Here is an 18,214-nt window from a genome sequence, read left to right as displayed (position 1 = left end):
TTAATAATAATAATCACCTACATAGCACTTCCTCTTTGCTGGCACTGCTCTAAATTTTTCAGATATGCTGATTTATTCAGTACAACAACCTTGGGAGGTAAGTACTGTTATCACTTTCATATAATCAGGGTTAAAGAAACAGATACAAAGAGTTTAAGTCATGTCCCTAAGGTCACAAAATTGTAAGTGGTAAAGCCCGGACCTAAAACCAGTTGATGTGGTTCCATACTCCATGCTCTTAACCACTAGGCTATTGGTAGGGAAAAAAACCCACTAGGGTCTGTAGGAAAAAACCTAGAAAGGACAATTAACAGGGAAAAAACACTGATATTTCTTCACCTAGGGGAGTGTCAACAGTCATCTGTTGCATTGGTGGTGTCCTGTTGGTGCAGTCATCTTGATGTAAGTGAGAATGAAAGTTGGTCCTCAGGCAGCTCATTCTTTGCAGATATAATCAAGTAAAGACCTGATCATACTGGAGTTGGGTGGGCCCTAATCCAATGACTGGAGTCCTTGTAAGAAGAGGGTAATTTGGACACAGACATAGGGGAGAATGACATGTGACCACGGAGGCAGAGGTTGCAGTCATTCTGCCCCAAGCCACAGAACGCCAAGGACTGCCAACAACCACCAAGAAACTAAGGGAGAGGCATGAAACAGATTCTCCTCTGAGCCCCTCTCCCCAACAGAAAACACACAAAACTCCAGAAGCTTATTTTGTTCACAAGGTTTCCAACTGGATAGTGTTTCCATCATATTATTGTCAACAGATGTTTTGAACAGTGAATATGCTAATCTGTTTCAGCAAAGAATTTAGTTAAACGTGTTCTGACTGCTTACTTATGCTTTTAAACTCAGTTAATTGGGTATTTCAGTAAAGCAATTTAAAATTGAGTTCAAATTAATGATTAATCCTAACCTATCTTTATCTACAAAGTCTGTCTCAAGAATTAAGGTGAAATACAGAGTTAGCCTATCTATTCTTTTTTTGTAGACTTAAGAAATGATGTTTTCTTTCTTTCAAATATATTCCAAGCTTAAGTCACATAATATTTTGCTTAGAAAAGGCATGTTCAGTGTGTTTGTTTATGTATTAATCTGGATTCATTTTTTAGGACTTCCCAGGACCACTTCCCAGTTCCTTCAAGCATCAAATACAGTTAGGAGGCTCAACATGATGAAAAAAGGACATCTTTCAGATCTAATTAGGCAAGACATCCCAAATAAGTGCATTTTGATAAAAAATAAAATGAAACACAGGTGTACTTAAGGGCTAAGTTTGCTTTGACACTCCCCCTCTTTTTAAGTCACATTTTTCTTACAAACTCTTTTTTTCCCCAACAGGAATCATATACAGTGACCAAGTAAGTTATGAACCAGAAAAATGGCACTGAGGATAAAGGGAATCCACATCAATAGAGGGCTTCCTATTTTCAAAAGTAAGTAGTGTTTACCTTTTCAACAAGTCAGTTCCAACAAACACATATTCTCACTTTCTGATTTCCAAAATAATAACTTTATTTTAATGGATAAGCAGAGTTACCACTAACCTGCCTACACAATATGAAAATAGATTCTTTTACCAGTGTATAATTGGAACATTTGTGTTCAAAACAGGAAAGGCATTAAATTTCTTTGACTTGAAAATGTACAATCATTATTCCTAATATATATTTTTTAGACCAGACCATAAAAATTCTTTTAACCCTAATCAATCATCCTCTGTTTACCTTGGCAAGTTAGGAATAACAGGAAAATATCTGTAGGGTACAGACAGTATTTGCAGTTTGTAAAACAAGCTTGTTTGTAACTGTTCAACACCAACAGGAAAAAAAAAGACAGATAACTTGATTTTCATAAAGAATATCCTAGAAAAAAAATAACATAAGAGCTAAACTATTTGTTCATATAAGAAATAATTGACTTTAATTAAAGTTTGATTAGTTAGAAAGCTGATGGTGATACTTGTAATTTGGGGGGAAAGAGAGATTTTAAATAAATCTAATAATTTTTCTTATTATTTTCCCAAAAAGGATGAAGATTTTCAACAACAGAGAAATGGTTAACAGATCCAGATATAGATCATCGACTAAAAATAAAAACTGGTGTAGATAACAGGTTTCTTAGTCTTCTTGAGAGTACTTATTAAATACATAATCTTAAAATACCTTTCTTTTATTCTTTGTTTGATTTTTAAGCAAATTTATCTCTTGGACAATTTTAAGTGTGTTTATTTTCAGCAACCACTCGTGCCTGCCTGAACATATGGAGAACAGCAATAAACTCATAGAAGGATTGGAGCCAATACAATGCTATTTGAAGAAAGTAGAATTTTTCTACCTGAAAACATTTTGGTTTCTGCAAAAAGGTAGTTTAGTATTTGTCTTCCACAGATTGTTATATTCTATGCAACCATATTACTTTCATCTTTTCAGCTATAGCATCAAAGGTTAAACCATAGTTAAAATTCAGATTTCTACACTTCAGCATTCAACTCCTAGATTTATGAACTCCTCACTTGTGAATACAATACAGCTTAACGTATTATCATGCATTGTATAACACGGAATTTCCCTGGAGTGTGATCTGCCCTCCCAAGAGGACAGTATTTTCTTTCCTCAAACTGTCAAATTATTAGCATGCCGCTATGGAGAGGAGAAAGCAAAGATCCATGTAAATTAGATTCTCAAACACCTTCCCAAGTGGCCTTTATTTACTCTCTATCTGCTGAAGATAAACGGGTCTATCCTAAGCAAAAAGACAAATATGTCATAACCCCCCTACCTCTTTTACCTTTTTGGTGGCATCAATGACATGAATGTAAATGACAGTGAGCTAGTATGACCCAGTTTTCTGTTTACAATGCTGGGCCAGCAGAAGAGGTAGTATACAAGGGAGAGAATTCAGAGAGGGATGATGAGGTTCAACTAGAAGAGATTCTGAAGGCCTAGATGATCATTCCAAACTGTTATAAGAATGTCTCATTATCCTATAATTACATTTCATTTAGTGATTCTCTTTATATATAATCTATACCTGGTAAATCAGAGAAGAGAAGAATGCACTCATTAAAGCCATTTGCCAAAAGCCGGTCACGCAGCTGCTGAAGAATTGCTACTCCGATACAGAATGGGAAGGAGGAATTCCCAAGTAGTAGGGTGTCCCAGAGGTGGAAAATTTTGTGCAGTGGAAATACATCTGTAAAATGACAAATATAAATTAATTAATTAAAACTAAAAAAAACAAAATAAAAATTAAAACAACTATAAGCTGCTTTACTAGACATATGACAATTTTTTATGGCCAAAACTATTAAAAAGCAAATACTATCAAACTGTTTTTATAAAATGTTTACTTGGCTTTGTAGATTTATTGATTCCTAAGACATCTTAAAAAACTGACAATCAGATTGATCGAATAGATGACATTTTCTAATCTCTATTAATCTTAGTATAGTTGTTCAAATTCAGTCTATTAATTCCTAGAATTTTCCAGTTATATTATTCTCATAAGTTTTTTAATTAGAAGAATTACAGTATTGTTATAGATTCAGTATTATTACATTTCTATTATACACTCTAAACATTGCTTTTTCAAATTCTCATCAAAAAATCTGATTAACAATTTTCTACTTTTGCAACTGTCCTTTTTCCATTTCCGTTTTTAATAACAATCTTAACATCTTTTTAGGTCAGTGCATACAGACCTACTTCAAATATTGTATTCCACTTATCATATGTACATATTTAAGCAGGATATCCACCATACTAATATCTGTAACTGATTAAAAGTATTATACATTCACATAAACTTTTATTTCTAGAGAAATTCTAGTATAAGAAATAAAAGCATTACTTATTAGACAATCTCTAAAAATTGAGTCTGATTTGATTGTAAAAGTTGCCTTTGAAAACTTTATGTAAATACTATAGTTAATATTAATTTATTTTTCAATAGAGGGCAGAGATTTTGTGAATGTCATGGCATGTAAGAAAGGTTTTCATCCTAGAGAACACTCGTTTTGATATTTAGCAGTCAGAACAATCATAATTTCTTTTTTACCCAACCCTGTAACACTAGAATTACATAAGGATGCTTATATAATTAAATCTGCTTAATATTATTGTAACTATAATGTACTGGGGAAGAATGGAGCTGTCCTTTTGATAATACAATATCAAAAGACAAGGGAAGATGATACTTACGAGTAAACATGGTGAGAAACCAAGGGATGGCATAGAGCTGTGGGTGGAAAAAGAAAGGGATGCAGGGGACGAACAAAGAAGAAATAAAAGAGATAATTAGAATGACTACCAATAAACTGAATGGTAAAAAACCAGCTCTATGTTTTGGTCTACTCTACTGATTAAAATAGAAGAGAATGTTGATAATTATAATTATTAATGCAAATACCCAATTAAATAATGATATCTATCACAAATGCTGCAGAAGACCCTTTTGCCAAGGTTTATGCCACAGAATGTCTTCATTTCATCAAAGGATACACTCAAGACAAGGCCTAACCTAAATACAATGCTAGCATGCTAATTTCAAGGGAGTACTTTTCAGAGGAGAACTCTTCTCACGAACAAAATATTAAGATTTGAATAGTCCTCATTAGTGCTGAGTTACACTTACTGAATATTTTTTTGAGACATGATGAGATGATATTTGAAAAATGTCCGAAATGTCTCATTAAAGGATATTAGAAACATAAGCTTTCTATTACCACTTTATAAATTAATGGGAAGTTTCTAAAAGTAATGAGATCTAGGAATGAAATAATTTGGTTCTTTAGCTGAGTGACAAATTTATTTTCCTAAGTTTACTATTTAGAAATGAAACACACACTTTTAATTAATTTTGTGAAATTCCGAAAGTGAGAAATCATTCTTAATTTCTAAAAGTAGAGTAAAATCTCCTTTAAGAACAAGTATCAATAACCAATAATAATTTATAGAAAAATCTGAAAAAGCTCTAATTTTAAAAAAATTTAAGTATTGTCAGTTTACAATGTGTCCATTTCTGGTGTACAGCATAGTGTTTCAGCCATACATATACATACATATATTCCTTTTCATAATAGGTTACTAGAAGATATTGAATACAGTTTCCTGTGCTATAAAGTAGAAACCTGTTATCTATTTTATATATAGCATTTAGCATCTGCAAATCTCAAACTCTCAATTTATCCCTTCCCACTCCACTTCCCCTCCGGTAACCATATTTGTTTTCTATGTCTGTGAGTCTGTTTCTGTTTGGTAAATAATTTCATTTGTGTATTTTTTTCCCACATATGAGTGATACCATATTTTTTCTTTTCTTTCTGGCTGGCTTACTTCACTTAGAATGATGATCTCCAGGTCCATCCAAGTTGCTGCAAATGGCACTATCTTATCCTTTTTTATGGCTGAGTAGTATTCCATTGTATAAACATACCACAACTTCTTTAGCCATCATCTATTGATGGACATTTAGGTTGTTTCCATGTCTTGGTTATTATAAATAGTGCTGCTGTGAACATTGGGATGCATGCATCTTTTTGAATTAGAGTTCCCTCTAGATACATGCCCAGGAGCGGGATTGCTGGATCATATAAGTCTATTTTTAGTTTTTTGAGGAATCTCCATACTGTTTTCCATAATTTTATTTTATGTTTTATGTCAATGCAGTCTCCTATTAGACAAAGACTTTTGTACTACCTATAGGGTTTAAATAAATATTTTTTGGCACCTATCAATTGTGAATTTATGACTAGAGTTGTATTTTTCTTTGCATTGCACACAGTTGAGTATCTATGCTATTAAATGTGAGTCAAGAACCATAAGTAGTTATACACTACATTAAAATCTAAGTACTGTAAATGAAATAAAGCTCATTGCTCTCCACAGGATCATTATTTATATTCACTGACACATATATATTACAAATGGGAAAACTGACTTCACTGTAGAGTATGGAATGTCAAAACAATAAAATATAATAAAATATGAACTCCTCAGGCTAATTTAATTTTAAAAATACAGTCAATAGAAATAAGTTACAACACTATTATTCAACTTTTCTTTCTTTTAAGGAGATGATGTAAAATATATTACCTTCTTCCCTTCTGATCAAAGTCAATTGTTCATCATTAGGAATCTTATCTGAGTTACTTCAACAACAAACTAACCATCTCTTTTCCCACCGACTAGAAGAGTACATGTATCAGGAAACTGTACAAAGGAAGGAAGAACCACTTGAAAGGATCAAGGGGGAAAACACACTAGGCTCACACAAAAGCAGGCATAGCTCATCTTACCACCAGCTAGAATTTTTAAAAACACTGTAATAAACAAGGCATCAGGTAGAGTAATCAAAAGGATATTGCCTTAGTAATGGGGCAAAATTATCCTCCCATATTATGCTGCTCTGGTCTCACTTAACAACTCTTAAAAGCAAGCCTTGAAATGATCAAACCATTCCAATGTTACTTAGCTGCATCTCAAAATAAAGTTCAAGAATATTTACAAGAACATAAAAATACCCAGTCTCCAACAAGGTAAAATTCTCCATGACTAAAATCCAATAAAAAATACCAGCAGTGTAAAGTAGTAGGGAAAAAAATGATCATAATGAGGAGAAAAATCATTCAATCAAAATGGACACAGAGCTGACATAAATGCTTGTAATAGCAGGCCAAGATATTAAAACACCTTTTATATATATACTCTACATGCTCAAAAAGCTAATAGAGCATTGAACATGTTAAGTTGAGACACAGCAGATATAAAAAAAAGAAAAAGAAAATTCTTCTAGAGATAAAAAATACAATGTTTGAGACAAAAATTACGCTGAATGGGCTTATGAGCAGATTAGATGTTGCAGAATAAAAGATTAGTAAACTTGAAAACACAGCAATAGAAAGTATCCAAAATGAAACAGGGACAGAGGGAAAAAGGAAAAAAAGAAACCCAAATCAAAACATGTCCTAAGCATCAGTGTGTAACTTCAACAGGCTGAATACATACGTTATTGAAGACTTCAAGAGAGAGAAGATGAGAGCGGACAGAAAGAATATTTGAAGATATAACAGCCAAACATTATCTAAAAATGATGAAAATTGTAAACTGATAGATTAAATAATCTCAAGAACCCAAAGCACATGAAATATGAAGAAAACTATACCAAGGTACATCACACTCAGATTTCTCAAAATCAGTGGTGAGGAGAAAAATCTTACACCATAGCCGGAGAAAAAAGACACATTATGTGTCAATGAGAAGAATTTTTTCCTGTCAAAAACAGGGCACAAAAATGACAGTGGAGCAGTATTTTTGAAGCATTAAAAAAAAAAAAAAAAAACCCTATCAACTTATAATTGTATGCCCAGCAAAAATGTCTTTCAAAGACAAAGGTGAAACAAAGAGTCTCACACACACAGAAGCTGAAAGAATTCACCGGCAATCCTGCACTATGAGAAATGCTGAAATCAGTCTTTCAGGCAGAAGGAAAATTATACCTGATGGAAATCTGGATCCATACAGAAGAATGAAGAGACTCAGGATTATAAATATGTATTTAAATATTAAAAAAAACTTTTATTCAAAATTTTTAAAAATAATTGACTAAAGCAAAAACAATAATTTATTGTGGAGTTCGTATGTAGAAATAAAAGGTAGGACAACAATAATACAAATGCTGGGAGGTGAAATGAAGATATATGTTGTATTTATACCATATGTGAAGTGGTATAATAGTACTTAAAAGCAGATTGTAATAAGTTAAAAAACATAGTATAAATTAGAATTTTTTAACCTCAGAATTATTTACATTTTGGATTGGATAATCTTTCATGGCGGAAGGGTTGTACTTTGCTTTTTAAGATTATTGCAGCAACTCAGCCTCTTAACTAGATGTCAGTAGTTCTTGCTCACTTTTGTCAAAAATGTCTCAGACATTGCCAAAAATCCCAAGAGGAAAACTGCCCCTTGTTGAGGACCACTGTATAAATCTTTAAAAAACCAATAGGAAAACAACAAAGGAGGTAAGTGCGTGTGCACGCGCGCGCTCGCGCGCACACACACACACACACACACACACACACACACACACGCAAATCTAACAAATCCAAAGGCAGATAAAAAGGAAAAAGAGAACAAAGAAGTGATAGAACAAATAGAATAAAAATAACAAACTGGTAGGTTTAAAGGCAACCATATTGATAATCACAAAAGAAGTCTTGTGATGGTTAATTTTATTTGTCAACTTGACTGACATGGGATGCCCAGATATTTAAACCTTACTCTGGGTTTGTCTTTGAGTGTGTTGCTGGATGAGATCAACATGAAAATCAGCATACTTAGTAAGACAGAGTGCCCTCCCTAATGTGAGTGGGCCTCGTGGAATTCATTGGAGGTCTGAATAGAACAAAATGTGGAGCAAGTGAGAACTGACCCTATGCCTGAAGGATAAGCAGTGAATGAAGCATAGTTCCAGCCTATAAGGAGCTTACAGTTCATTAAGAACAATAGCTATTCATTTAATACCTTCTTGATCTCTACAATTAGGTTCTTGTCTCCACCTCACCACCAAAACTGCTCTTATCTTGGTCACCAGAGATCTCCATGTTGCTAAATCTAATGGCCTATTCTCATTCTCAGTCTTTAACAATCAGCAGGGTTTGACATAGTTGACTACACTCATCTCCTAAAACAAGTCCCCTCCCCACTTAGCTTCCAAGAAATCACATTCATCTAGTTTCCTGACTGCTCCTTCTCCATATCCTTTGTTGGTTCTTATTTATCTCTCTGACTTAAATATTGGCATGCCCTAGGTTCAGTGTTTAGAACTTTTGTCTTTTCTATTTTTCTCCAAATTATGTGAGGACTCATTTATAGCTCTATCCCAGACCTCCTCCCCAAATTCCAAACTTTTATGTCCAAATGCCTATTTCACATTTCCACATGTACATCTGATAGATATCAATAACATGTCCCAAACTGAGCTCCTAAAACTTCTTCCAAAAACTGCCTCCACATACAGTCTTCCAAATATTAAGCTAAGAGAACTGCCGTTCTTCCAACTGATCAGGTAAAAAAAATTCTGTAATTATTTTAAACTCCTCTTTCTCTCACATTGTATAACTGTCACCAGCAGTCCTGCTGGCTACATTTTTAAATGTATTCAGAATATGAAAAATTCTTACCACCACTACAGCTAATTTCCTGATTCAAGCCACCGTTATCTCTTATCAAGATTATTACAATAGCCATGTAATGGAGTCTTCTAGATTCCATCCTTGTCCCTCCTTGGGTTTCTCTTACAATAGCAGGCAGAATGATCTTGTCAAAATGTTTATATCAGAACATGTAACACCCAGTGGATTTCCACTACTGACAATAAATGCTAAAGTCCTATGACCTATAAGATTCTGTGTACTCCGGCCCGCCAGTTACCTCTTTGACCCTCATCTCCCTGTTCACTGTGCTCCAGTCACGCTGGTCTCCTGGCTGCTCCTTTGATGTCCCTGGCATGCTTACACCTCAGGGCTGTAGCTCTTGCTGTTGCTTCTGCTTGGATTGCTCTTTCCCACAGTTCCTTACAGCATTTATTCAAAAATCACCTTTTCTGTGAGACTTTCCCTGGCTACCTTACTTAAATATTCACTTTCTCCTTTACCTGAATATTTAATCTCCATGTCCCTGCTATAGTTTAATTTTTTTTTCTTTAGTATTTACCACTACCTAACATATCACATCGTATATTTATCTCCTTTATTGTCCACCTCCCATGAGAATATAAGTTCAATGAGGGCAGATATTTTGTCCGTTCATCTTTTTTTTTCATTGATGTACCCAGGGCCTAGGGAAATGCCCGGTACGTAATAGGCATTTAATTATTTGTTGAAAGAATGAAATATGTAATGAAGACAATTGAAAGGGATGGATTAAAGGATCAAATAGTCACAAGATAATACAATTTCTTGAGAAGTTTTTAATAAATATGAGATAATGAGAAAATTAGCTACTCTTTCTTGGTGTATACATATATTTAATCCTTCGTATTAAATAATGGAGAGTACTGAAAAAACTTCAAATTTTGAATTATATAACTATACTTTGACAACTATTATGTAAACAGTTAGTAGAAATAAGCGAAATGAAGCACATTCTACTGGATATTTGAAAAGTAATGATTCAAGTTGAATACATTTCTTTAATATAATATGTAACAACTCCTAGGTGCTCACCAGTACCAGTTGTCTCTTACAAGATAAATTGAAGTCAGGTAAATAAATAGGTAATATATTATGTGAGATTATAATGTTTGTTATTTATTCTTTCTATATTTCTCCCTTTTAAAATTTTAACTGATATTTTCATCTTAAATAATTTCTTAGCATGTTGGTATATCTTCATAATACAATCTGATACACAAAAAGACAGCAAACTAGAATAATTTTGAAACTAGGGTGGTTCAGGTTTCAATTTTTAAAATGACAATTATATAATGAAACATTTTATTACAAATATAAAAATATATAAAATTAGTCTTATTAAGTTAGAGATATTATTATCTATTTCCTGATTTAAAGTTGGAAACAAACCCAACGAAAAGAAATCATACGTTCTTTTAACTATTTTCTCCAGATCATGAAACTATATATTCTTGATGTGACCTAGTGCTATTCTGCTAAAAGAGTCAGCTGGGTAAATACTGCCCCCTAGCAATATCAAGAAAGAATAAACGATATTTACCATTTCATGAGATCTTTTCATATGGTCTGCTAATGTCTAAATTAGAAATATCAGTAGGAAAAACAAAGGCAGGGGCTCATTAACCTGATTTTGAATAGTGGAAAATTATGGCTGAAAACTTGTAAGTGTATAAAAGTGAAAAATATTAAGAAACTAAATATTTCTTTTAATAAACTCTAGATGAATCTTTTATCAAATGGATTTTTTATTTACAAATATATTGTGTTCTCTCTATATACATATATAATAATTATTATTATTAATACAAAAGGAAGTCCTTTCTAATTGACTTTCTTAATCTATCTTCTTATTAGCATATTTTCTGTTTACCTCAAGTCAGAAGTATTTTTATATTTAAGTTACTGTAAGCCATCTCTGTAAAATACATGTTGACCGTTAGCTGGATGTCTTGCAATGATTCTCCGTATTAGCGGAATGTATGTATGTCCATTTAAGAAAAGGATGCTTGAAATACAGCAAGTTTTCAAAGCAGGAAACTATCATATATTTTCTTGAAACTCTGAAATTCTGGACTTTGTGATCTGGTAGTTCTATATCTCTTTGAACCTTTAGGATAGCTGAGATTAGTTAATGGCTCTAAAATACTTGGCAAAAGATGTGGCATATATCAGATATCTTCACAGGAATCACAATTATCATTCTTAGTAACAGTCCAAAAGCTTTTATAACATTTTTCCCCGTGATGAGAACTCTTAGGATTTACTCTCTTAACAACTTTCATATGTAACATACAATAGTATTAATTATATTTATCATGTTGTATATTACATCCCTAGTACTTATTTATTTTATAGCTAGAAGTTAATACCTTCTGACTATCTTCAGCCAGTTACCCCTTTCTCCTGTCCTCTACCTCTGGTAACCACACATCTAATCTCCTTTTCTATGAGTTTGTTTGTTTTTGAAGTATAATTCACCTACAACACTATGTTAGTTCCCAGTGTACAACATAGTGATTTGACATTTCTATACATTTCAAAATGACCACTGTGATAAGTCCAGTTACCATTTGTTACCATACAAATATATCATATTATTATTTACTATATTTGACATACTGTGCATTTCATACTTGTGACTCATTTATTTTGTAGCTAGAATTATTCAAAAATGACTTAAACAAACAAAAATAATTTAAAAGGTCCATTGGATCCAGAGGGTAAAATGGTTAATTTTCTTTCCCTTGTATACCGAAGGTTAAATTAGTTACATCTTTTGCAAGTAATGATTTCCCTAATACTAAAAAAATAAAAAATTAAAAAATTAAAAAATAATTGACTTACAAAATAAATTATTGAACTGAAAAACTATAAAGTAGAAATTAATAATAAAATTACTTGGACAATTTAATGTTTCTGAAATCCACATTATCATTTTTGGGAATGATCAGCTATACAACCAGAGTACTTTCAATTAACTCACTGAGTACTAAAAAAAACTTTTAGAAGTTTTCAAACAATTAATTTATTTTAAGTAAAAGGCTACAAAGCATGCTATGCAGTATGCAGCACTTTCTAGGAGACAGAAAAGTACCTTAAAACCAAGCAAATAAAAAAGGTTAAAATTTAAAGTGGTGAATGGCAATCTTACCAACTCAAACAAGACTTTTTCGTTGTTAACATTATATTTCCTCCACCAAAGTAGTTGTTAACTGATGCATTGAAATAATATATCCATTATAGTTTGCCATAAAATGCTTTTCTAAATGTAAATCATACTAATATAACCAAAGAAATAGTGCAACGTGATCAGATTCTAATAAGTAAAATAAGAAACCAATAATGGTGTTGAACAGTATGTACGTATTAACTCATTTAATCATCACAATAATCTTATGAGGTAAGATTTATTATAATCAACATTAACAGTAAGGAGACTGTGGATAAGAGAAACTAACTCAAGTATTCAGTTAGTAAGTTGAAGAATCAGGATTAGATCCCTGGCCCACTGACACCAGTGTCTGAGTGCTTATTCTTAATACCAGTCACAGACTCCTGGGGATTGTCAAGGCCCTTCAGGGCCCCAAAATTCAAAGCTATTTTCATAACAATACTAAGATGTTTCTGCTCTTCTTTACTATGTTAACATTTGTGGTAATGGTGTAAAACCGCTGGTGGATAAACCTGCTGGCACAAATCAAGGTACTGGCACTAAAGAATAATAGTTATACTCTTATAAAGGAGTAAAAATGATTAATTTTGTTAAATATCTTTTTAAATGTTCCATGAGACAAAATGGGAAGTATGCATAAAGCACTTGCACTGCATACTGAAGTACAAAGACTGTCTTGAGAAAAAGCATTTGGACAATTGTTTGAACTGTGAGTCAGTGTAGTGCTTTTTAAAAAGAAATGTCACTTTTTACTTGAAAGAATGACATAAAAACAGTATTTTGTTTTTAGGCTTGGATATTTGGCAGACATTTCTTAAAAATGAATTGAGTCTGAAACTTCAAGAAAAAATTCTAGCTGTCAGGTGAAGATTAGAATTTTAGAAAACTTGTATTTGCCCCTATGAGCCTGGCAGTTCCCCAATATTTAATGACTTTTTGGATGAGATCAGTGGCACTATTAATGAATGTGATTTTTTGATATTGTATAATGAAATGTTTCATAGTTGAAAGATCCGCATAATTCAGCACATCAATACTTTCCAAATGAGCAGTGCATGATATTGCAAAATCACGTATAGGTAAAAGAGCCATGCAAAGTGCAAGACAGACTGATGGATTTGATTATAACAGAGTAAAGCTCACTGATACAGCTTTAGATTATACACTGCAATTAAACTTTAAGAAACTACCACTGTCTGAAAAGGCCCTTTGCCATTACACACCTTTGTAGGGCCACCAGATTTTCTTCATGTACTTCAACTGAAACAATGTATTGCAACAGAATTGAATTTAGAAGCAGACATGAGAATCTAGCTTTTCTCTATTAAATAGAAATTGCAAAAATATAAAACAATACCATTTTTCAATTTTTTTGTTTCAAAAAACACTTAGTTTTCAGAAAAACGTTATTTTGTTAACATCCAATGGTATTATTATTGTCATTTTTAAATAAATTAATACATAATTTTTTAAAATGTCTCAGCAAATATCGATAGCTATAACACACATAAAAACTCTTTGGGATACTTGATAATTTTTTAAAATGTAAAGAGGTCCTGAGACTAGAAAGTTTAAGAACTGCTGCATCATGCTATACTTCCTTTTTTTTTAAATTGAAGTATAGTTGATTTACAATATTGTGTTAGGTTCAGGTGTACAGCATAGTTATTCCATTTTCTTTCAGATTATATTCTATTATAGGTTATTACAAGATATTGGGTTTAATTCCCTGTACTATGCAGTAAATTCTGTTGTTTATCTATTTTATGTACAGTACTTTGCATCTATTAATCCCATACTCCTAATTTGTCCTGGACCTGCGCCCTCTTCCCTTTGGTAACCATAAGTTTGTTTTCTATGTCTGTGAGTCTGTTTCTGTTTTGTATATAGCTTCATTTATATTATTTTTTAGATTCCACATATAAGTGACATAGTATTTGTCTTTCTCTGTCTGACTTACTGACTAAGCATATATTTCTTTTTACTTCTCTCAACCAGTATAAGAATACATTAGATTGAAAACTGAGTAAGGATTTACTAAATAGGGAAACTTGCTGGATACTTAACTGGTGTGCATGTGTTCTTAGCAAGAAAGTACCAAAATATTACTTTGCCAGTATCGATGGAATTAATAAGTCTTTGGTTTCTAAGATATGAGTCCTTTCTGAAAGGTAACTAAGCTCTATTGTGAGAAAGAGAGCTCAATAAGCTTTTTGTATTCAAGGACCTTAAAAAATCCAAGGTCAGTAGAATGGAGTTAGGACTAATGTAAGGGAAAACAGCAGCCAGAGGACACACCCTAGCACTCCACAGATGTACAAGAAGAGGTTAGCAGGGGCTCTTGTTATAGGAGATTCTAAGTAAGGTGCACTTTCCTGATTTACCCCGTAATAACATCTTGGTAAAAATCTAAAAAGCTCACTGTCAGTATACTGTCTCCTTTTTAGATTAAAACCTAAAATTTCTTTATATAATAGTAACAACATGAAGGCCAGGAATGAACGAAGGAACAAATGAACAAACAAAACAAATGCATAAATATTTCTAAGAAATTCTTTCACATTTTCTGTAAATATAAACTCAGATAAACATAAATTTTGAAAATGATAGGGATAAACTTTTAGGAAAGGAGAAAATCAGTAGTAGTATAAGCATCCATCAGGATGGTAGTTGAACGACAATGGCTTTGCCAGCATATTTGCTTATCATTGAATTTGTTAGCTTTATCTTTAGTAGTGACAGTAGGTTCAAAAGGCACAAATACTGAGATACAGCCCTTATCATTTCTCTTTCTGGCCACCTGACAACTTTTCAAATTTGCAAGCTGAATGCTATTCATAGCATTTCAGAAAAATAGTTTCCTTAACAATGAAGGAGTGTACTTTCCTGTTCTCATTTTAAAAGCCTGTATATTTTCAGAAGCAGAAACATACACCAAGACAAAAATGATAGAAATCACTCTGGCCCCAATTTTGCCAAATACACATTACTCACCCCATTTATATGTAAATCACATAACTACCATGATATATATAATCTAAACATCACATCAGTGCAGAATATTCCTAACTATTCAAGCTTCAGCAATGCTTAGTATTCAGAGTTCTGTGACCCACGGCAAATGGAAAGGAGCCAGAAATCACAATCTTTCCTGCAATGGGAACCTACATTTTAATGATGGAAGATTAATGAGGGCTTATTTTGATAGGATTAGTTATTGAGCAGCAAACTCAGTTTGGGATCTCATTACCAAAGTGCCCATCTTTGTCCTTGATGAGTCCTACTAGCCTTATTGTTGTTGGAAATGTAGAAAGTCACTTAAACAACTGTCTTAAAGGTAGAACACTGAAGGCAATCATTTGAAAGAAAAAAAAAAAAAAGGAAAGACTGCACATACAAACTAATGACATACATCTAAAAATATGTGATTATTAATGGAAGAAAAATGTCAGAAAAATTCTCCATTTCATCTCAACTCTCCCACCATTATTCATTGTCAATAATCTCTATGTTAAAAACATCAACTCTGTTTTCAAAATTAAATTTAAAAACAGTTTCAACATTTTCATATTATCTAAAGACCTGAGAAATAGGCCAAAAAACCCCCCACAATAAACAGAAAAACAGGACTAAAGTTTTTAAAAAATAATTTCCCTATTAAAAATTAAACTCTGTTAAATACCTTTTATTTTTGCCCTTTCTCTGTGATAAAATATAGCGTAGAAAAGGGAATTTTCTCCAGGTTAAGATGTATTCTCTTTCCCCTCCCTTCTCTTTGTTAATTCTAGGATTCTCAACAGTGACATAACTGTACCCTAGAGGATGTTTGGAAATAAATATAGAGTGATTGTCCAGAAATACAAGTAAGCATTTTATTGTCACAATGATAGGAGATTATTACAGGCAATCACTAGCTGGCAGCCAAGGATGCTCAGCATTTGCCACAAACTTGATGTTCTTATCCTACAAGGAACTGTCCCTCGACCCATATGATGCATGGATGTCTCATAAGACTATCACACTATATATGTAAATGAATATTACTTTCACATAACTAGTATTAAAGTTTTTACAAGAAGTTATTCAAAAGTGCCCCAGTAATTACAGGAGGGAATCATAATGGAGAGGGAAGCATAAATAGAACAAAAATATTATATCAAAATTATTGAATTATTGAATAATTAGCTTACCCAACATAGCAACACATTTAACAAATAGTAATGTACCATTCACTCAGATTTAACTAACATTAACATTTTACCACAAATGCTTTGAAAATTTTTTAAATCAAAATAGTATATTATCAATAGAGTAAAAAGTCCTTTTCTACCATTCCTTAATTTTAATTCTCTTTTTTAAATACTATATTTTGTACTTTCTATAATCTCTGCAAGAACTCCTTCCTGGATGGAAATTATAAATATGACATTTCATATTTACATCTTCTAAGTCAATTTAGAACTTATTTTTATGTATGGTGTGAAGTTGGAGTTGATACTCAATTGTATGAGGACCATTTATTCAATAATCATTACTTTTCAAATTGATTTATAAAGCCACCTCTGTCACATACCAAATTCCATATCTGGGTGGGCCTGTTTTGTGGTTTCTGTTTTACTAGCTTATATTAATATAACACTGCATTAGTTTTCTTTAGGTTAATATTACCTGATATATGCTTTTTAAAAAATCTCCTTTTGACCAATATCCTTACATTTTTATGTTTATCTCTTATAAATAGCATATAGATAGATCTTTAAAATTATTGAAAAATGTCCTTTATTAGGCAATCTACTTAGCCTATACTTTCTATGTTTTTAGAGGGTTGGTTGATTTTCCTTCGTTCCATAACCCTCCTTTCTATTTAAAAGTGATACATTCTCTTTCTGTTTTTTCAGTGATTACCACTAAAATTTTAACATGCATTCTTGTACTTACACATTTCTTGTGAGCAGAGATACTAACTGCCCTCTGTTTTGGATTATATTTTCAAATATGTTTGTATAAAAATAGCCTTGGTAAATAGAGATAGAGTCTCTTTTTGCAGCAATACACAGGTTTTCTAATACTCCTGGAAGAAAAAGATAGTCTCTCTCCAGGGTAAAGGGAAGATACTTATTTACCATAAAAAAAAAATTCAAGTTTCCTAAACTCAGAGTTCCTCTCCTATAATGCAATCCACTGTATATGCAGGTATCATCCGGACCCTCTGTGTTGTTTCTATGGGATTTGGAAGCAAGGAAAATCAAGACAAATACGCTAATGCTCATGCTGCTTGCTGTGCTGTGAGTGATAAAATCCTTTGTCTCTGACACAGGAGAGCTGGGTTTTCTGCTAGTATCCATGAAACAGTAACAGGCTCATTTATTAGCTTTTAAGTAGGGTAAAATCAAATCTCAGACCTGAAAGGATCCCTGAATTGATCTTTAAATATAACGAGCATATTTATTTTACCCTCAAATAATGCAAAATCGTCAGAGCACTTTCAAGTTGAAATCCCACTGACTCTCATGTTTCATGTTATTGTTAGCCAGAATTTTATCTTTATCTTGCTATTAGCCTTTCCAAAACTGATTTTATGTATTAACATTCAACAGTCATTGCTTAACAGATTTCAAAATTGTGAGGATTAGATGAGTGTTTAAAGAGGGTTAGAGCAGGGCTTGGTACACAGTAAGTACTTAATATATGTTCACATTATTATGTTTTAACAATTTTTTTTGCTTGCCACTTCTCGTATACCATACTTCAGAGTTTAATTTTTCTGGTTAACCAAAGCAAAGATAAATTATTTTTCCTTTTGTGATTTTTAAAATACTGTCTATGTTCATGAATATGTCTAA

At 32.5% G+C, this 18,214-nt stretch overlaps 1 protein-coding gene across 7 annotated transcripts in view; it reads right to left on the bottom strand.

The window, feature by feature from the left end:
- The window catches only part of TBCK (TBC1 domain containing kinase), a 172,704-nt gene that overhangs the window by 73,595 nt on the left and 80,895 nt on the right, over positions 1-18,214 (bottom strand). For all 7 annotated transcript variants that reach the window (XM_031468145.2, XM_031468142.2, XM_064484369.1 and 4 more), the window contains exons 21-22: positions 4,206-4,242; positions 3,037-3,198 (exon numbers count right to left, since the gene is read on the bottom strand). In XM_031468145.2, the coding sequence (XP_031324005.2) occupies positions 3,037-3,198; positions 4,206-4,242 (199 nt within the window). The remainder of the gene's footprint in view (positions 1-3,036; positions 3,199-4,205; positions 4,243-18,214) is intronic.

This window comes from Camelus dromedarius, chromosome 1, assembly GCF_036321535.1.
Source record: "Camelus dromedarius isolate mCamDro1 chromosome 1, mCamDro1.pat, whole genome shotgun sequence".
In the NCBI taxonomy this organism is placed as follows: domain Eukaryota; kingdom Metazoa; phylum Chordata; class Mammalia; order Artiodactyla; family Camelidae; genus Camelus; species Camelus dromedarius.
Note: the sequence above shows the minus strand (reverse complement) of the source record. Positions and strands in the feature narration are given on the sequence as shown.